At 36.0% G+C, this 18,518-nt stretch overlaps 1 protein-coding gene across 1 annotated transcript; it reads left to right on the top strand.

Annotated features, from left to right (window-relative positions):
- The first annotated feature begins 241 nt into the window (after positions 1–241).
- On the top strand, positions 242–17,834 carry LOC109032260 (uncharacterized). The gene is made up of 16 exons (XM_019044293.2): positions 242–622; positions 1,771–1,967; positions 2,455–2,636; positions 3,229–3,506; positions 4,457–5,497; positions 6,556–6,649; positions 7,946–8,118; positions 8,687–8,806; positions 9,390–9,521; positions 10,609–10,724; positions 11,424–11,619; positions 13,001–13,215; positions 15,007–15,123; positions 15,540–15,667; positions 16,126–16,269; positions 17,574–17,834. The coding sequence occupies exons 2-16, from the start codon at positions 1,798–1,800 to the stop codon at positions 17,624–17,626; spliced, it is 3,159 nt and encodes a 1,052-aa protein (XP_018899838.2). The 5' UTR covers positions 242–622; positions 1,771–1,797; the 3' UTR covers positions 17,627–17,834.
- Positions 17,835–18,518: the final 684 nt, after the last annotated feature.

The raw sequence follows: 18,518 nt of genomic DNA, 5'->3' as shown, positions 1-18,518 counted from the left end.
GCCAGTTCGTCAGCGATATTAGTAAATTTTATGAAAATAATTTCCACGACTTCTCTCCTAAAGAAAACTCGCTAATCTTGAACAAAGTAACGTTCACAGGATTTCAAATCACACGAGGACTTTTCATTCAGTTCTCTAAAGCCGGAGACTTTATTTTTACACGTTCATAGTAAATCTGCCGGCACTTTCTTTCCGGAAATCCTGGCATTTTCGGTACCATCTCAGGCCTCGCCTCGCTATCTCTTTTCCTGCGAACCTTTTGTGATGATCTCATTTGACTTTCATCTACTTCACGTTATTTGCAAGCTTTTCCCCCTGCATTTGTCATTAAAATTGTGTTTCTACCCTCAGAAATTATTAGCTTATCGATCCGGTGTGATATCCCGTGATTGGTGTTATGTTACCAAGTTTATTTATAGACTAATTTTGTGGATTAGTGAACTGTTTTTTGTGATATCGTCTCGTCTACCACTCCGCACATATGTATTACTTTGTGGCAAAAATTGATCCTTCTTCGCTTCTTTTTCGCTCTATTTTCAAGCTTCCAGCGTTTTCTTTGTATGCGTCCTTTCGGCGAGACTTTTAGAGCGATGAACTTGGAGTGGTTGCCGTCTTTTGAAAGGTGAGGCCATTTGACTCAGCATCATTGGTGCTTTAACCTAGAAACCTGTCTCCAAGTGTTTCAATCAGAATCTAGCATAAATTCAACGAGCTCTTCCAGGTTTCACTATCTGAACTTGTTCCGCACCCATTCTAGTATGGTACTCATCAAATTTCTCGATATAGAACTCATTGAATTGTGCAGACCATGATGTGTCTGTTACGTCGTTACTGATCAATGTTAACCTCCGAGTTTTATTACATTCCTCAGCCTTCTTTCTATCCCCCAGACTATAATAAAGGCTGCTTTTGAAATGCTATGATTCCTACACCGAAATATCCAATTCTGAGGATGCTTTTCTAGCCTTGCTATTAAAGTCATTATTCTCCCACCCCATCCTACTTACTATGACAACGAGGTGCTTAAAGAATGTCTTGGTGATCTGCAATTTTGCTGAAGTTGATGCTAAATTGCAATTTCTATTGCCATTTGTAACATCTTTCCAATATCATTAGTCACCCCTCCATGGCCAATCCTGTAGGTTTAGAAATGATAATTTTATGGGTATTATTATCATCATCATACTCCATCTTAAGTTTTTTGATGCTATCGTTAAATTTCTGTCTAAGCCTCGTATCAACTGTTGCTCTCCATATCATCTGACTTTTGTTTCTCACATTTAACTACTTTTATAAAAGTATGCATACCTTCTATCAGACTGTCAACTAGCTCAACAGAATTACCGAACTCTGATGACCCAATTGAACTGGTTTACTGGAAAATGAATTTCTACGCTGCTTTTCTTCGATTTTGAGTACTGATCCAGCTCTCAGTTACCATTGAATTCCACTAAACTAATGAACTTGAGCTACTGAATGCCGTTGTCAGATGCAGGCAATTTATTTATGTGATTTTGTACTTGACTGAATCCTTCGCTGCGCAAGCTTTTGGTTTACATATCATGAATGCTGGTTATGAATTTCTTTTTTCAGTTGAAGAATTCTTAGAGCTTGGCATAGAAGCAAGATGTCAAGGAGAAGGTGAGACGAAAGGAGGTGGCAACTCTGGCATTTTCTTCAACATGGATTCCTCAATATATTTCCATGTTTTCATATTTTTGCCAGATAATTTGCTCCAATTAATCTGGTTTTTTTTTTCTGTTCTTTCAGAAATTTGCATTGAAGAGTGATTTATTCATGGATTGCAATATCTCTCCGATAGCTTTGGAAATCGATCCCTCCTCGGTTTTGGCCGTTGAATTCAATAATCAAGCATCAATTAATACTGATAGTCAGTGCGACGAAATTCTAGATAAAGATTATCCTGAATATTCTTCCTCCCAAGATATGGTTCTTGAGGATACCTGGTAAGTTATTTTGCCCCTAATTATCAGGTACTAGCCAAAAAGATTTGAAACTTACTTTGCTTGCCCAGCTTGTTCAATAATTTTTTGAAAGAGATGAGTGCATTTAGTTCAAAAGAAATTTCCTGGATTTTTGCACCAATAACAAGCCATGAAAAACAGGACCAGATATGCGATATTGCTACCCATAGATTCCAAATAGAACAGCAAAGAAAATAAATGTAAGTTATTTTAAAGTCTACTGCCACGTTTAAGTAATTTTCTTTCTTCCAAAATGCTTAGTTGTGTGGCCTTGCATTGATAACGTATTGAATTCGTACCTATAGCAGGGGAATATTTTCGGATCATGATGCTCTGTGCAAGCACTTTAAATGGAGCTCAAATTACACAACTTAGAGCTCATTTTTCATAGCTGAATATTGTTAAAAAAATCCAAGAAAATGTGTTCCTCTTATTTATCTCCTTCAAATGGTGTTCTTTTTCCTTTCAGGACTGATGATGTAAGTCTGAACGCCCCCTCTCGCAGCAACTTGCCGATACCCCTCCCTCCTCCTTCCGGTTTCGATGACTTCCCGCTCTGTGAGGAATCAGATACCGCTCTATCCCTCGGTAGTCTTAAAGCGCTGTTCTCACGTAATGACTCAGATTCATCTCCGGTCAATGATACCGCAGGTATGAGAATCAACATATTCAAATTTACTTAGTCTAATGATATCTTCCAACTATTCCTGGTGTGAGGACTCCAACATAGCTCTTTCAGCGGATACTTCAAGAGCATTAATATATCATCCAATGATTCAATTAAAGTTTCATTTAAAAATTGCACAAATGCAGAGATTTTGAGTGGAGCCATCAAAAGTTTAAGACTTCCTTAAATTCTCTGTAAGAAGCGGATAATACTGTTTGAATTGAACAATTTCCAAAAAAAAATCTTTAAAAGAAATCAGTGGTTGTTTCTTTTCTCCTCTTTCTTCTCTAATTTCTTTGCTATAATGAAGTATGTTAAATGTGATTAATGTTCCAGCTTTAAGTGCGCGGAATTTTTTATACATTTATTTCATGGAAAATGTATTTATTTGATTTGGATGCAATTCATATCGAATAGCAAAGAAAATTTCATTGAAGTCTATAGTTTAGATAGCATGGAAAGCAAAAAAAGAAAAAAAAACTTTTGCACATAACGATGGTTAAATCAGTTTTACTAAAAAAAAATCTAACTTTTAGTGCTCTTATTATAATTAAATTACATTTATGTTTTCTTTAGTTGCAGGCGCTGAACCGGGTGTTTGCGGTCTTCGAAATTTGGGAAATACATGTTTTATGAGTACTGGTTTACAATGTCTCATCGCCACATCTGCTTTAGTTCACTATTTTTTGCAAAAGAATGTCACTCTCTCACCAGATTCCATGAAGGATACCTTAGCCGTTCAATTTTCAGTATTAGTTGAGAAAGTTTGGAGTGGCCAGTACTCAGTAATTCACCCCATTGAGTTTAAACAAACGCTCGGAGCACACTACCCGCAATTCAAGGATTACAGACAAGTAAGTGTCAAAATTACAATACCAGCAGAATAATACCTGAAGTGATACCAATATCGATGTCTAAAGGACGATACCATGCATCTCCATTGCAGTATTTCAAAATCTCTGCTCCTAGTTTATTTTTCAAAGATGAACAAGTCAACTTCATCGCTTGAAATTTATGCAGAATATTTTTTCAACAAAGAATGAAAATCAAGGTAGTTTTCAAGAGACTAGTTGACTAGTTTTCCCAGGAAAAAACAAAGGAAATATGTTGTAAACAGAGATTTTTGGTCTTACATAATTGCTTGAAAAAATCGTGAGTCCACAACACAAAGTGGCAATTGAAAGGGGGGCTCATGTGAGCTGCTCGATCGATTGTTTAAGGGTTGATTGGCTTTGGCGAAGCTGAGTCCTTTGAATGTTCTAATAAACCTGCGTTTCAACCCATAAACAATATTGTCAAGTCAGTCACTAACTCCGTCCCCCAGCGGCCACTCTACATGTTGTATACCGAAATGGTCTTGTAAGGTCAGAGACATTATATACGACTGGAAAAACTTGAGTGTTGCCATGACATTTTCCGTTTGTACGCCTGAAGTGATAATCTTTGTAGTGAAGTATCACCGTTCAGTCAGAGATTTGGAAGAAAAGAGTTTCAAGTATTGCATGTAATGAATCTCTGCACCTTAAATACTCTCTTGTCAAAATTTCAACCACTAATTTTGTAGGAAAATTTTCTGTGGGATGGAATTTTTACAGAGAACTCAGCTTCCAAAATATTCTGTATAGTGTTAGGAACACTTTTAGTTGAGGAGGCCACTATGAATGGAAAATATAGACTAAATGCAGACAATTTTTTAATATCTGTCCACCATTCTTCACTTTACGCATGAAAGCACTGAGAAGCATTGAAGTCATAAGATGTATGAATGAGTTTCATCCAGCTAATGAAATTTGTTTCCTTTCAGCATGACTGCCAGGAATTTCTTGCTCTGTTGTTAGATGGTTTACACGAGCAGCTGAATGTAGCATCTGGGAAGGCTCTTGTAGAAGAAGTGAATAATGCATGTCCATCATCTAGCTCTCTATCGCCACAGAATGTTCCAGAAACTGTTAGTTCAGCGCCAAAATCCCCGAGTTATGTAAATTGCAACAATGAAGTAGATCCAGAGGTTGAAAAGATAGAAGGTGAAACTTGTGAAGTAGGAGGAGACGCAGGCTGTGATATTAATAATGTAGTCGAATCTCAGTTAGTTAAAAATTGCAATGTCGAAAACGAACAAACTTTAAAAATCAGTAAGATCAACAATTGTAAACAGGAGGTCAGTATGCAAAGAGGACCGCGTGGGTGTCCGAAAACTGCAAAAGATGTCCTGAATAACGCTCAAAGCCCAAGATTAACTGGTTATGAAGATATAATGAAGGATGCCAAAACTTCCAATGTAAATGTTCTAGTCACCAAGCCAGAGGCCAACAATGAGATCAGGTTCGATTCAGAGAAATTCCCTCGTCATGAAAAATTCCGAGGCCGCGATTCGATCAACTTCAACACTTTTCAAGTCTATGAAAACAACACCAACGGCAAACGAGGCAAGAGTACGATGACCTACTTCAACTCTGTATCTGACACAGACGGTCTTGATTTCAAGCGAATCAAAATGAATGACTCTTCCTCAGTGTCAAATCTTCTCGATAAAAACCATCAGCTTGAATGTGAGAGAAAAGTAGACATAAATTTACTGGAGAAAAACGTCAGGATAGAGGAGGAACGTAAGAAGAAGTTGATCAATAGTTCCATGGCTGTAGATTCAATTTTGATGGATGACGAGAGTAGTGAGGATACAAATTATGATGAGGGTACAATGAACGGAGACAGCAAAGCTGTGTCACTAGGAGAGGCAGCAAGGGATCCTGGGGTTGAAGATGAAGCTGATGAACACTGGGAGAAACATTTGGCCAAGAACCGCAGCATCATCGTTGACACGTTTCAAGGACAGTTTAAAAGCACAGTAAGCAATTGTTTGTTGAATTTTTCTTCTTTCCAATTATTCAATACTTCTGCCCCAATTAATTTCTTAGCCAAAACAATCCTGCTCTAGCTATTGCCTGGTAGAATATGCTGGTCTTCTCGTAAGAAAAGAATGTTAAAACTTAAAATTTTATTTTAACTACTTTGTGTTCTAGTGTTTTAGTTACTTGGGTGCAGAAACCAATTATATTAATCTGATGATCTTATGTGCCATGGTTTTGTTAAAGATCCATTTGTTTTTCAGACTCAGAAATGAGCAATTAGATGCAATAAGAAATAGAACCTGTTTTAGGCATTTATCAACTGAAGGTTCAAAATAAGGACCATGGAATTAGCTTACATCAGAAAAATCAATGGCAAACCCATTAGCTGTGGTTTATTTTGGTATTTTAAAATCGATTAATACGTTTATGACAACTCAGTTAAAATGAAACCCAAAAAAATTCTCAAGCGTTTGTGTTCAGGCTGGGATATAGGGCTAAATAAAACAAACATAATGTATCCATGGCTATATTTTGAGTTCATTTCGTCATTTCTCAGACTGTAAAATGTTACTACTTTTCAATGTTTCAAAGTTTATTTTTACCAGGAAACTGTTAGGCATTTTATAATGAAAATTTCACTGACCTCTCCTCGGATCACACGCTAAAATCAGCAAAATTTGGGACAGATATTGCTCAGTCATATTTTTGTAAAAAAAAAAAAAAAAAAAAAAAAAAAAAAAAATAGTTGTTTGTGCCAATTGTGTAACCCTGAAATCAAGATACAATTCCTCATCTGAGAAATGACAATTTGAGGTGGATGAAGAAAGAACAAAAATTACTCCTACAATCTCTCATCTTAAAAACGTTTTAATCCTTTGATATCTATGAAACAAAAGAGAATTGATTGGATTTGACCTGCAGTCTCTGATGCAAGAGAGTTCTGCCTGACGCACTTTAAAATTTATAAAATATTGGTTGATTTCATTAAACAAGTATTTTTTACTGAAGCACACTCGGTGACCTAAAAGTGATTTTTCTTTTTTTTAATTTCCAGGTTGTGTGTTCCGCTTGTCAGTTCGTTTCTGTGACGTATGAGCCGTTTATGTACCTTTCAGTTCCTCTCCCCCATGCAATGGAAAGGCAACTTTGTAAGTGTCAATCCATTATTTTATTTCAGTTAGCGTATTGATGGTAACTTTTTTTTTTAAGAGTCCAATGCATCTGCTTTTCATGAGAAACTGCAGTCTGAAACTAACATGAACAAAGTGAGAAGGAAATTGGAACACAGTCAATAGAAAAGGTGCCTTTTGCTAAATACGAGTTGACCACCCGACCATATTGGAATGTCAGTTTAAGTAAGCTCAGTTATCAAGTATTTCAATATGTGTATTCAGATTAAAATTTTAAGTACAAAACGTTGGGAACATCCAGAGGTGCAGAAAATATGGTATCGTAAGTCTAGTTTAGGGATCATTGAGGGAACCTGTTCCCTTCACACGTATTCACATATTTACACTTTGAAAAGCCATCATCAGAGCTCCAAACCCAAGGAATTTTGGAGCTGGTTCTAAAGATCCTGATATTTTCTAGTTCCCTCAAAGTTACAGTCTGGGCTCCGAATTTGGTCCCACTTTGGGTCAAGGAATGTTTCCCCAAAAAGTCTACATAGTCAAGAAAATATTTTTTCTAAACAGCTTAAATACTCTATAAATTTACATCTAGTATCATCCACATCGCATCGAGAAAATTGGCAAATTCTGTCTACCCCCTCCTCTCAATTTTTTTTTTTCTCAATCGTAAGATGCATTTTCATTCATGCAAACTAATCTCCACAGGTGCTGTAAAAATTGACCGTTTTGAAGAGTGAAAAATTGGGAATACTTTCATTTTTAAAAAGCGAGGTATATTTGAAAATGGACTAAATATGCCCCAAGGAATTTGCGGCTTTTGGGCACTTGACAAGATCAAGTATCTCCCAAGACTTAGGAAAATTATTGCGGTCTTGCTGAAAAGTGCTAGGTTGCAACATCTTCATTTTTTAAAGTGAAAACCTTCAAACATGTATGGCTCGGCTACATTTCAATCAGTCTCAATAAGTTTTTTTTTTTTTTTTAAATTTAACTCTCAAATAGAGCTTTTTAATAGTGTGTAAGATTTTTGAGTTTACCTGTAATGCAAACTGCAGGCATCTTTTTTATTTGGCATAAGATGCTTTCGGAAGTTTTGGACGCAATGAACATACCTTGAGTGAAATTTTGATTAGGAACATGTCTCAAGGAAGTTTAATTCGTACCCTGTTTAGTGGTACTTAGCTGTATAATGCAATCATTGTTCATCCATGATGGAGCAATTAACAACTGTGCAAATGTTGCATGAGGCAAGCAACTAGAACATAAGACTTGTTCCATTATTCTCTTTTAAAAAGTTATTCATGTATGTTTCAGATGTTACATTTGTTCCTGCTAAATCCCATGAACCAATGGAATATTTACTTACTTTGAACAAACAAGACCGCGTTGCCAACATCAAGGAGCATCTTCTGAAATTACTGGATGAGCCAGTAGCTTCACAGTTGATGGTTGCAGAAGTTTTGGATAATCATATAGCAAAAATCTTGGTAACTACTTATGCCCCCTCTATTTTTCCTACCTTTGGAGAATGAAGGCATTAGAACATACTGAAAAAGTTTTCATTTGTGTCGGTTTTCCCCCTTGTTGGAGAGTGTTTTTTGATGAGGTACAAAATCGAATTTCAAGTTAGAGTAAATTTTATCGGTCGAAACATCTGACTCTGTGCAAACTCCATTTATTCTCTCTTAATTTTTGAATTTAAGAAGTTTTAGGAAATAATTTGCAACCAATAAATATACCCACAAAATTAGTCCAGATAGTGAAGTATACCTTCCCCTGTGTATTTTCCCCAAGTTAACTGTGTATTTGATGCTGCCTGACACTATATACTGATCACATATTGCACTGCATGTACGAGGGAGTACTCGCTTTCAAATTGCATTTTTTCTCCTTTTAAGTAGGTGTTTTGCCTTATGTAAGGCAGTGATTGACCTTTCTCTTCCCTCTCTAAGACTCCTCTCAACCCCCTAAGTGCCCTACGTAATTTAATATCGGCCCCCAAAGTTGAAGTATATTTCTTATCTTAATCCTAATAAAAAAATTGAATTCTTTCAGGATGATGTCTATCTTATCCGTTACGTAGACGATATCAATCGCAAGCTGTACATATTTGAATTAGTTGTTCAACAATTGAACTCCAATCTATTTGGAGATGATGGTGCTACTTCAAACCCGGTAAAATATCCTTTTTAGTTCCGTCCTGCATCGGATTTTTCTTTATAACCATCAAATGCTTTGTTTAACTCCTCAAATCATGCCACATATATTTGAACTGTTCCAATCTTTGATTTTCTGATGCAAAATGATTCGGGAAATGGAATCTACCAAAAAGACCCTGCATAACATCAGAGTTTGGCTTATTTTTCATGACTCCTCTTTTAACTCAGAACAATACAAGAGAGCGTTTCATCTCAATAAATTTTTATGAATTTTTTCAACTTTTAGAGACCGAGCCAATTTGTTCCACATTGTGTTAAAACAACCTCCAACACTTTTCATTTGGTACGGTTTCATTGGTTGACAAATACAATTTGGCTGTAGGTCCATTTAGAAATAAGTTGGAAAAGCTGTCAACATGACCCTCTGAAATTTTTCCGCTTTCTCCACATAGTTCATTAATGCTCTCACCTTCATTATTGAATTTCACCATAATATTCTTCTTTATTTTACTGAGAACAGCACCTGCCCAAGAAATGTTATATTCTGTTTTTTTTTCTTACGAGATATTTAATTCACTTTCCCACCCTCCCCTTCACAGTCAATCGAAGGTTTTGGAGATTGTGAGGACTTAGCGGAGAATGTCACTTGTACAATTTGTTTGGAAGAGAAGGATACCAATATCAAGCAACATGTAGACTGCTCCTGTTTTCTATGTAATGATTGTACAAAAGTGAGTATACTGCCATCTTTTCCATCATTCTTTTGCCATCAAGTTACCATGTAACCCTTTATGTCCTTACGTCGATGTTTTCCAATGAATGTTTATTGTTTCTACCCTCAAAGGAAATGTTTTTGAAAACATGTCCATCCCTTCTTAAATCTTGATAAATCACAAGAGTGCTGTAAATAACAGTCTCTATTCTGCAGTAAGTCAATCTTGACAACACTCTGGAGGAAAAAGCATACAGCTAATAGAATTTCTCTCCATAGCCGTAGCCTTCGAACATTGGGAGCTAAAGAGGGTCAAGTTTCTGATTTGGAGGGAGTTTTGGAAGACTAGATTCAGGCTCATTAGCCATCTTTACTCCTGGGTTTCTCTCCTGTTTTTATCATATGTGGAAGCAACCACCTATCATCTATCAAAGGAACTTTGCCGATATTCCTCTTCAGCGTATAGCTACTGACTTATGCCATTTTGGTGGCTGGATGCAGGTAAAGTCTTGAAAGCATCTGGCCTAGTAGTCTAATTGCGCTGTAACACTCATCACTGTTTAGAGCCTTCAAAAATGTAAAGGAAATATTTAAAATGTATAAAGTGGAATAATTGTTTTTGTAACATCACTAAAAAATTAACGAATCAAGACCGTCTGAGGAACAGGACTTCAGCCCACATTCACTCAAAACTGAGTCATTGATTGCATAGATGGGTATTCTACAAACGTTTTTTTTTGACAAAAAACACTCAAAAATGTGAAACCAAACAAAAGTAATGGCAGTTAGAAATTAACATTTCAAATAATATATCTTTGAGAAGAAGCTATTTACAATTCTAATCTGACATGTTCAGGGTACAAAATTGCCTGGTTTCAATACAACTTGGCGCCTTTCATTCTCTTGCACTACCTCTCCTTCTCACACGCTATCTCTCATCCCAAACAGCGAGAATGATTGAAAATGTATAGAAGTAGTAACCGATCTACCTGGAAACATCACCGTGAAAAATGTATCTTTCCCTTTCTTGCTGACCTGGTCAGTGCATGCTCAGTATAACATTACAGTGGATTTACGCGGTGATAACAGATGTTTATTTTTAACAGCACTTGCGAACTCATAATGATGAAGACCAGCTCAAGTGTCCAGTATGCCAAGCTGTAATCTCACCTGAAATCGATATGGTACCCGTGAAACATTGTAGCTCAAAATCAAGTTTTCGGTCAGTGTCCTTCCTTATTCCAGTGTTCTTTCTTTATACATTTTTTTGTGATTCAGTCGGCAAGTCATAATGACTTTGTATACACTGGTTAAATTTTCTATCAATTGTGAGATAATCTAATTGTCAATTGTGAAACAATTCACTTGGTCCATCGAAATATGATTCCACTTGTCAATCCACACTCAATACCACTGGTCAATCAAAAGTGAACTCGACTGGTAGATCAACAGTTAATTTGACTGGTGGCTCGACAGTCGATTTGACTGGTGGCTCGACAGTCGATTTGACTGTTGGATCAACAGTTGAATTGACTGGTGGATCCACAGTCGAATTGACTTTGGTCCCAGCTGACGCATTTGTCATCAACCAAGAACCAAACATCCCTTTATTTAGTAAGAATAAATGTAAATTTGATTCATTTTCTTTTCAAGATAGGTTTAGGTTTCAAATTAATGCAAGTGTTTCTAGCTCTGATGACGGTTCAGCTCAATCTCACCAACAGAAGTGTAATCAGTCCTCATTCGTGTTGCCACCAAGTTAAAGTAAATGGAGCATTTCTCTAAAATATTTATATTCAACTTTGCTATGAATGCTAATATGCATTATGCTTTCCTTGTAGATTATTATGAAATTGAAGTCTCTTTTTGTCAACCATTTCATCTGTTTAACGTTGTATTTTCTTTTTCATTTTTTCTCTAGGTTGCTTAACATTCCTGTAGTTTTTAGATTGGATAAAGTTGGAGATGGGAACAATAATCAAAAAACTGTTGAACTTTTTGGTCATCCATGTCTTCTTCGCTTGTACAATCGTTTACAAGCCACTGATTTATATGAAATTGTTGCATCTCGTTTCAATTATAGTCAACCATTCAAATTACTCCTGGTGGATGGCCAGGTAAGTTTTTTCCTGGTACTATAGATGCTTTCGAAGTTACCATGCCTTGAGAGATTGCGAATCTTGTTGAAATGATTTTAGAATGGAAATGATTTTAGAATGTAAATTTTCTGCCCTAAACAAGGGCCTCTTTCTCGTGAGGTGTTCCAAATAATTCTCTGATCATGACTGTCAATTTTATTGCAACGTCACACCTTTTCAAGATAGAAGTGAACTCCATCGACTGTAACTTATTCTCAGGAATACATCAGAGTGTTCTCCTTTAAGAAGTCTAATTCTGTTTTTCAAACAAGACAAAACAAATTTAAGAAAAAGATTTCCGAAAATTACTCATGTGCTTTATAATCTCTTTTTTGAAGAAGATATCATTTAATATTTATCCTATGTTAATGTGTTTTTGCATAATATTTCCAGTCAGGCCAGAGAAACAGGCAAAGAAACAGCGAAATGCAAAACCTTCAAACCACAGTTCACTGCGGATTACTGTGATGCTCCACTTTCTATTCATTACACACATAACTGGACTGCATTTTGCCATTTGGAGCTATAAATTCTGTCTCATCGGAAAAAACACGTATGTGCATAGGGAAACTAATGGCTCATACGTTGTCTCTATACCGGGCCAGACTTTATAGTTCCGAATTGCAAAATGCAGTCCAACTAATACTTGACAGTTAGTTCAGTGTAAGACCAGCACAATGAATGCAAACAATACAAAATGCTGGTTACTGTGACTGTTCGGGCTTTGTGCAACAAGCAAATCTGTCTGTATGACCGGCCTGGAAGTAAATATGTTGATCAAATGATAGCCTTGAAAACAATTTGCTCTCAAAATAGTATTATAGGAGCAACCTGCTTTCAAAGCTATCATTTGATCAACAAATTCACTGCCAGGTTGGTCCTAGAGACTTGTTCTGTGTTGGTTGCGCCAGGCAAAAAAGATCAAACCGAACGGAACTGATTGTAGTGCACTGTGAAACTGATGGGAAATGTAACGCTGCAGCAATAAGTAGTAATTAAGGATTGAAGTATGCGCAATTTGCAGTTGTCTTCCGTACTTTGCAAAAGATTAGCATGTAAAACGAATTATCATCTCAGCTTGGCCTCTGATCTACAAGTTAAATAGAATCTGAGACACATCCATTTCTGTAAAGGTCCATTTATCTCAAAACGAAACCTTAAAATGGCCGTCATTGGCGATGGGAGAATCCAAAAAGTCTAGAAAAATTGTTTTTGTGCTTCTAGTGGAGAGGTAAATGAATAAAACAAAAGTAGGGACTAGCTGAGTAACAGTCCTGGAATGATTTTGCATGGAATGACTAAATTTCCTCTGTTATTCAATAATTTACTCAGATTACTGGAATTCTGTTGCCGATTTCAGGGCCGGCGGTGTTCGCGTTGCATGTACAATGCGCATTGTAGAGGCTGTGTCATCCCTAAAGAGGGTCCTGTGATTCTGCGGTCGGATGACAATATAGCTATAACGTTCAGCTCTCCTGTTCCTGTTACTCCTCCGAGTAAACATCCTAGCACGGTTGCACTGCGCCCTAACCAGCCTCTTACTCTCCATGACTGCGTCCGGGCTTTTAGTCAGAGGTAACAATATTCATCAAAGTCTTTTGTGTAATCGTGATTATCCATGAGAAAAAGGACCTACATTGCAGCAGAGACTCAAAATTGAGTCCTTGGTACTAGAACAAGAGGAGAAGAGTGTTGTATGAACATTTTGGGACTAAGGAGGGTCCAAAAATGAACTGATAATTTTAGAAATGGACCACTAGACAAGGTACAAAATGAAGTATTCTGATACATGTCTTTCAACCAAAATTTCACGTAGAACACGATTTAAGGAACGAAAATTACTGAAACTAACTCCTAACCAAGATATTCCATGTTTCTTGACACGTGAATTCAAGCCTGATCGCACACTAAACATTACCGTGGTAGTCTCTGCGATGTGAAAATATAGGAGCCTCAGTATGACACTTTGGCTCAGTTGTAGCAAATTGTTTACTTTTTGAACACTGAAGGGTGGGAAAGGAACAATGCTTGATTGAGAAGCCTGCCGAAACTCTTGTAAAGCATGATTTGACTCACGTAGAGTATTGAGTTTCTTGTGACCGGGCAATTCAAATGTTCCGTAATCAACGTACAATAAAAATGTTAATATCTTAGTTAGGAGTTAATTTCGGTCATTTTTGATGAGAGAATCATGTTTTATCTGCAATTCTGGTTCAAAAACATGTAACAGAGTGCATAAATTCGTCCCTTGTCTAGTGGTCCATTATGTAAGCACCAAATTTCAACACATAGGTTTTTAATGGATTATTCAGGGTTGCCGGCAGTCTGGAAAATCAGGGAATTTGCGATGACCGGGAAAAGTCAGGGAATTTCTGACACATCTACTAATCACTAAAACATATCACCAATTTTCCAACTGTTTGCCCTTTCTTGTCATTTTTAAGGATTGACATCTTTTACAGAGTTTCTGAACACCTTTATCCATAATTTGATATCTAACGAGGAAATTTTGTCCAAAGTTTAGAGAAAATTAGCATATTAAAAGTAAAAAGGCAGAAGTTTTGTTCGAAGTTCAGGGAAAGTTAGGGAATTAGAAAATTTTGGAGTTTGGGAAAAGCAAAAATAGTCGGGGAAAAATCAGGGTTAGTCTCGGAATTTGATATTGAAGGAATCATGGCAACCCCGATCATTATTGCCTATTCCAGGATGCATCTTACAGTGAAATGAAGTTTGACAAAATTAAATTTTGAGGCCCCAAAGAGCTCTAAACTTACTAGCTTACTAGCTCTAAGCAGTTGCGGTTGATTAATTCTGTTTTTCTAGTTTTTATGCTATCGTCTATTTTTTTTTGTTTTTTTTTTAAATGTGGTGCTCATGTCATTTGAAAGATACTTGATTTTAATGTTAAATCAAACAAGAGTGATGACAGTTTAAAGGTAGTAGTTTTTCAGAAGAGTTTTCAAAAAAAACCTTAAAATTAAAACGTAAAATTCAAATTTGCCATGTCTAGGGTTCACAACTGTCGAGTTTTGATGCATTTTCAGCACTCTGAAGGCGAAAATTATCCAAACTACCCATAAATAATCCTTCAGGATACCAAATCTCTTGAGAATTTTCTGTAGAAATTTTCAAATTTGGTATTTCAACCCAGCTACAAGAATGCGCAAGTGAAAAATTTTCATCATGAAGGAAGGCTTGTGTTTTGCCGTTTTTGGAAAGCAAAATAAACTCACAATATTTTTAAGAGAATGGGGTACTTTCCCTCTCAAAGCAGTAATCACTGAAAATCCCACCCTCTCCCCATTCATATACATTTTTTGGGACCATACTTAACTCATTGTTCATTTCTATGTCTATTTGTTTCAGTGAAATTTTAGATGAGCACAACCCCTGGTACTGTCCAAAATGCCAGAAAAACCAGTGTGCAACTAAAACTTTAACTGTTTGGCGTTATCCAGATTATTTAATAGTTTATCTTAAAAGGTAAGATGATTCCTTTGAATGTGCGCAAGTATAATAATAAATTCTACATTTGACAATGGTCAATTTTATTCTCTCGAGATTCATTTATAGAGCCTCCACTCCCCTCCTTACTTTTTTAGAACTTGAACGGGTTGAAGATGAAAATGTTTCATCGCTGTCCTTAAGTTTATCCCTGATAATCGTGACAGCAAAATAATCAGAAAACACCCAAAACCAAAAGGACTGGAGTTTTTCTGATACTCCATTTTCTAAATGATTTTTTTTATCTTTTAAATTTTACATAGCTCAAAATTTTAAGGAGTATCAAAAATGTGCCTCATTTTGTAGTGACCCTACATACTATCATATTACTACTATCATTTTCTCTCTCCTTCTCTTATATTCTCCTCCTCTCATTGAATTTATGCATTTTTCAGATTTGTGTTCCATGAATGCTCCAGTATGAAACTAGAGGATAAAGTCATTTTCCCTCTTTGTGGTATGAAATTAGATCAATGTTGTGATTCTCTATACGATTTGTATGCCTGCGTTTGTCACAACGGAGGTAAGATTTTAATTTTCTTTATTTCATACACTACCATACCGGCAATGCTGAATTTTACATCTTAACTATCATGAGAACTATAGGGTGCAAAGACACTGACATTTTTCAGGTTAAATTTGTTATCAAAGAGTATCTGAATGAGTTACTGTTTAATTTGGGTTGGACTCTAAAGTGAAAGTGTTAAAAATTCCTTAAAAACTGTTCGAAACAATGTATAATAAATGAAATTTTGAAACACCAGTCAAAATAGTTGATATTTCTTTTTAGCTCTTGTCAAAGAATAATGGATCATAGTCTCCCTCTGATTCTAAAAAAGCATCTGCAAAAATTTGGCAGACGTTTGTGAAAAGCTGACGAAAGTTTTGAATTAACTCTTTTGAGTCCCATAAATTTATGCATTAAAAAAGACTGATAAACCATGGTACAGAATCTAAAACATCTCGTTATTTCTTTCCTAGGTGTCACTGCTGGTCATTATACAGCATATACGCAGCACCTTCAAACAAGCGAGTGGCACTATTTCAATGATGCTAGTTTTAACAAACAAAAACCTCAAGAAGAAGACTTTAGCAACGCTTACGTTCTATTCTACAAAAAACAAGGTAATGTTTCCTTTGTGAATTACCCTCTACTAAGCAAATTGAAAATTACTAAGTTTTCATTCACTCCATTTAATTCGTTGACTTGAGCCTCCTGTAACTACCTACCTCCTCTGCAGACTGGCATGAAATGAAAGAGCTAAAAATATTTTTTTTTATTACATAGTTGTTTTTTTTTTTTATTTACCGTTTTGGGTAAAAAAATAAGGGCAAGGTCAGATACAGTTTTGTAAGCCTCCATGTGTGTGATTGTATCCGTGATCAACATTTTTTGCAGGGATCAAGTATAACTGCCAAATTTTTTTTCTTAGTCAAGCTTTTGACAGATTTCTCTCCTTGGGAGGTATTCTCATCCTTTGATTAAGTGATTTTGCTGAAATCTTTGTTCAAATGCCGCATTCTTTTGGATTTTGAATCTATACTTTAGTTGGAGGGAGCAAGTAAAAAGTTCTGTGCCCTTCTATCAAATAGAGCTTCGAAATTTCAAAGAAGCATGAGTAAGCATGTGAATTATTTCATCTCTTACTATCATTGAGAACTCAAGCTGCTTGACTTTCATAATTGAAGAGGTGGCTGCAAGAACTGCCCACAAGCGAAAACCGTGTTGCACAAAAAAACAAATGATTCACATATCTTTATGCGTTTTTCATAACAAGGTTTTTCGTGTATAGGCTGTTTTTGAAGCCACCTCCTCAATTACGGATTAAAAAAAGACAATGGTGTAAAGTTTTGTAGGAAAAGGGCTTATTGGCCAAAATTTTAAATTTTTATTATATTCTATCACAGGTAAGGACCAAATACATTAGCATGGTTGCCGTGGTCCCAACTTTGAAGTCCCCAAATGAAGAGGCAACCCTGCTATTGTATCTTCTCCCTATTCGTGCATGGTGAGTTTGACTAGATATAAAGGTGGACTCACAAAGTGGCATGGGATATCTCCTCCATTACGGTCTGGACTTTGAGAGCACCTTTTTGAGTTTTGAAGTTTGTTTCAGAGAAATCCAGTGACACCATTGTTTTTTTTTGCGAAAGTACGAAAGTACTCAAATCGCAAATCCCCCACACATGCAAGAGCTCCATTAATGATTGTGTCTGATTGCAATCGACGATTTCCCAATTATTTGTAGTATGATTTGTTTCTCGTATGAAAACGCAGCACTGTTGTAGCATTTCTGTATCCTTCTATGTCCATTGTCTTATGGAAAGTAATGGTGAAATCTGTGAAAAATTAATGCTTTCATTTGATCACTCATAGTTTATTTTAGCCGACATTGATGGATATATAAGTATGGACTCTTCTGTTGCAGGTGTAGGAGAAGAACTCTATCTCGATAATGCAAGTGATTGTTTATTCAGTTGATGATTGTAAATTTTCAGATCCTTCGTCACAGGAATTACATAAATGTGTTTTTTGCTTTCGGTGAATGTAATTATATGTTTGAATTCGAGTTTGTAACTATTTGTCTATCAGATTGATTGTATTCGATCTAGGTCAATCACATTTTACATGTCTATTCTTTTATTTACGATAAACTTGTGTATTTTGAATAAAGTTTCATCTTAATATCTGAGAAGCTTTTATTTGTCCACTGAAATAGTTTAACGATGATAGATCAATGAATGCAGCAGTTCATTTCTCTGTCAATGATAGAAATATACAATGTTTCAGTGACAGAGAAACTGTGGCTGATATAATGTTGTAAAAGTTATCACACCGCAAGTTGAAATCATAGAATGCTCTGCAGGAAGCTACAAAAATGACTTCCAACCGATCATTAATTGTGCTTTAATAGGATTTGAACCAAAATTTCAAAATACCGAAGAATGAACATACGTTTTTCAGAGAGCTGTTTGATTTTAACACATTGCTATGCCAACCATACCCTGGGGTCAAGGACCCACCAGGCTCAATATTAATTTTTGAAATTTTGATGCTAGTCGATTTTTCATCATGGTAAAGATGTATCAATTTTTGAACCAGAAAAATGCAAACATCTCCACACGAATGAAGTATAAACGACAGTGATACTGATTTCCGTCGCATCCTTTAAAAGTTTTTGATGATGTATCGTTTATTCCAAAGAAATCCAAACAAAATATTTCCTTGACATTTTTGGAAAATATTTTTGGAAAATATTTTTGAAAAAGCGAGGAAAATTTTGCATAACTGTTGGATATTTTTCTTTTAAGAAAATAGAACAAGAGCAGACTTACAACGTTGAATTCATTTTTTATATAAATGGACACCCTAT

The sequence above is a fragment of the Bemisia tabaci genome, chromosome 7 (genome assembly GCF_918797505.1).
Source record: "Bemisia tabaci chromosome 7, PGI_BMITA_v3".
NCBI classification, from domain to species: Eukaryota; Metazoa; Arthropoda; class Insecta; order Hemiptera; family Aleyrodidae; genus Bemisia; species Bemisia tabaci.
The sequence above is the reverse complement of the archived record's forward strand: the minus strand, read 5'-3'. Positions and strand labels throughout refer to the sequence as shown.

What these genes read in the sequence shown, in the direction of transcription:
- LOC109032260 (XM_019044293.2), top strand. Translation starts at nt 1,798, where the DNA reads ATGGATTGCAATATCTCTCCGATAGCTTTGGAAATCGATCCCTCCTCG. An exon ending in TGCAATGGAAAGGCAACTTT is followed by an intron (nt 6,650 to 7,945) that starts GTAAGTGTCAAT and finishes TGTATGTTTCAG; the next exon opens with ATGTTACATTTGTTCCTGCT. An exon ending in TCTATTCTACAAAAAACAAG is followed by an intron (nt 16,270 to 17,573) that starts GTAATGTTTCCT and finishes CTTCTGTTGCAG; the next exon opens with GTGTAGGAGAAGAACTCTAT.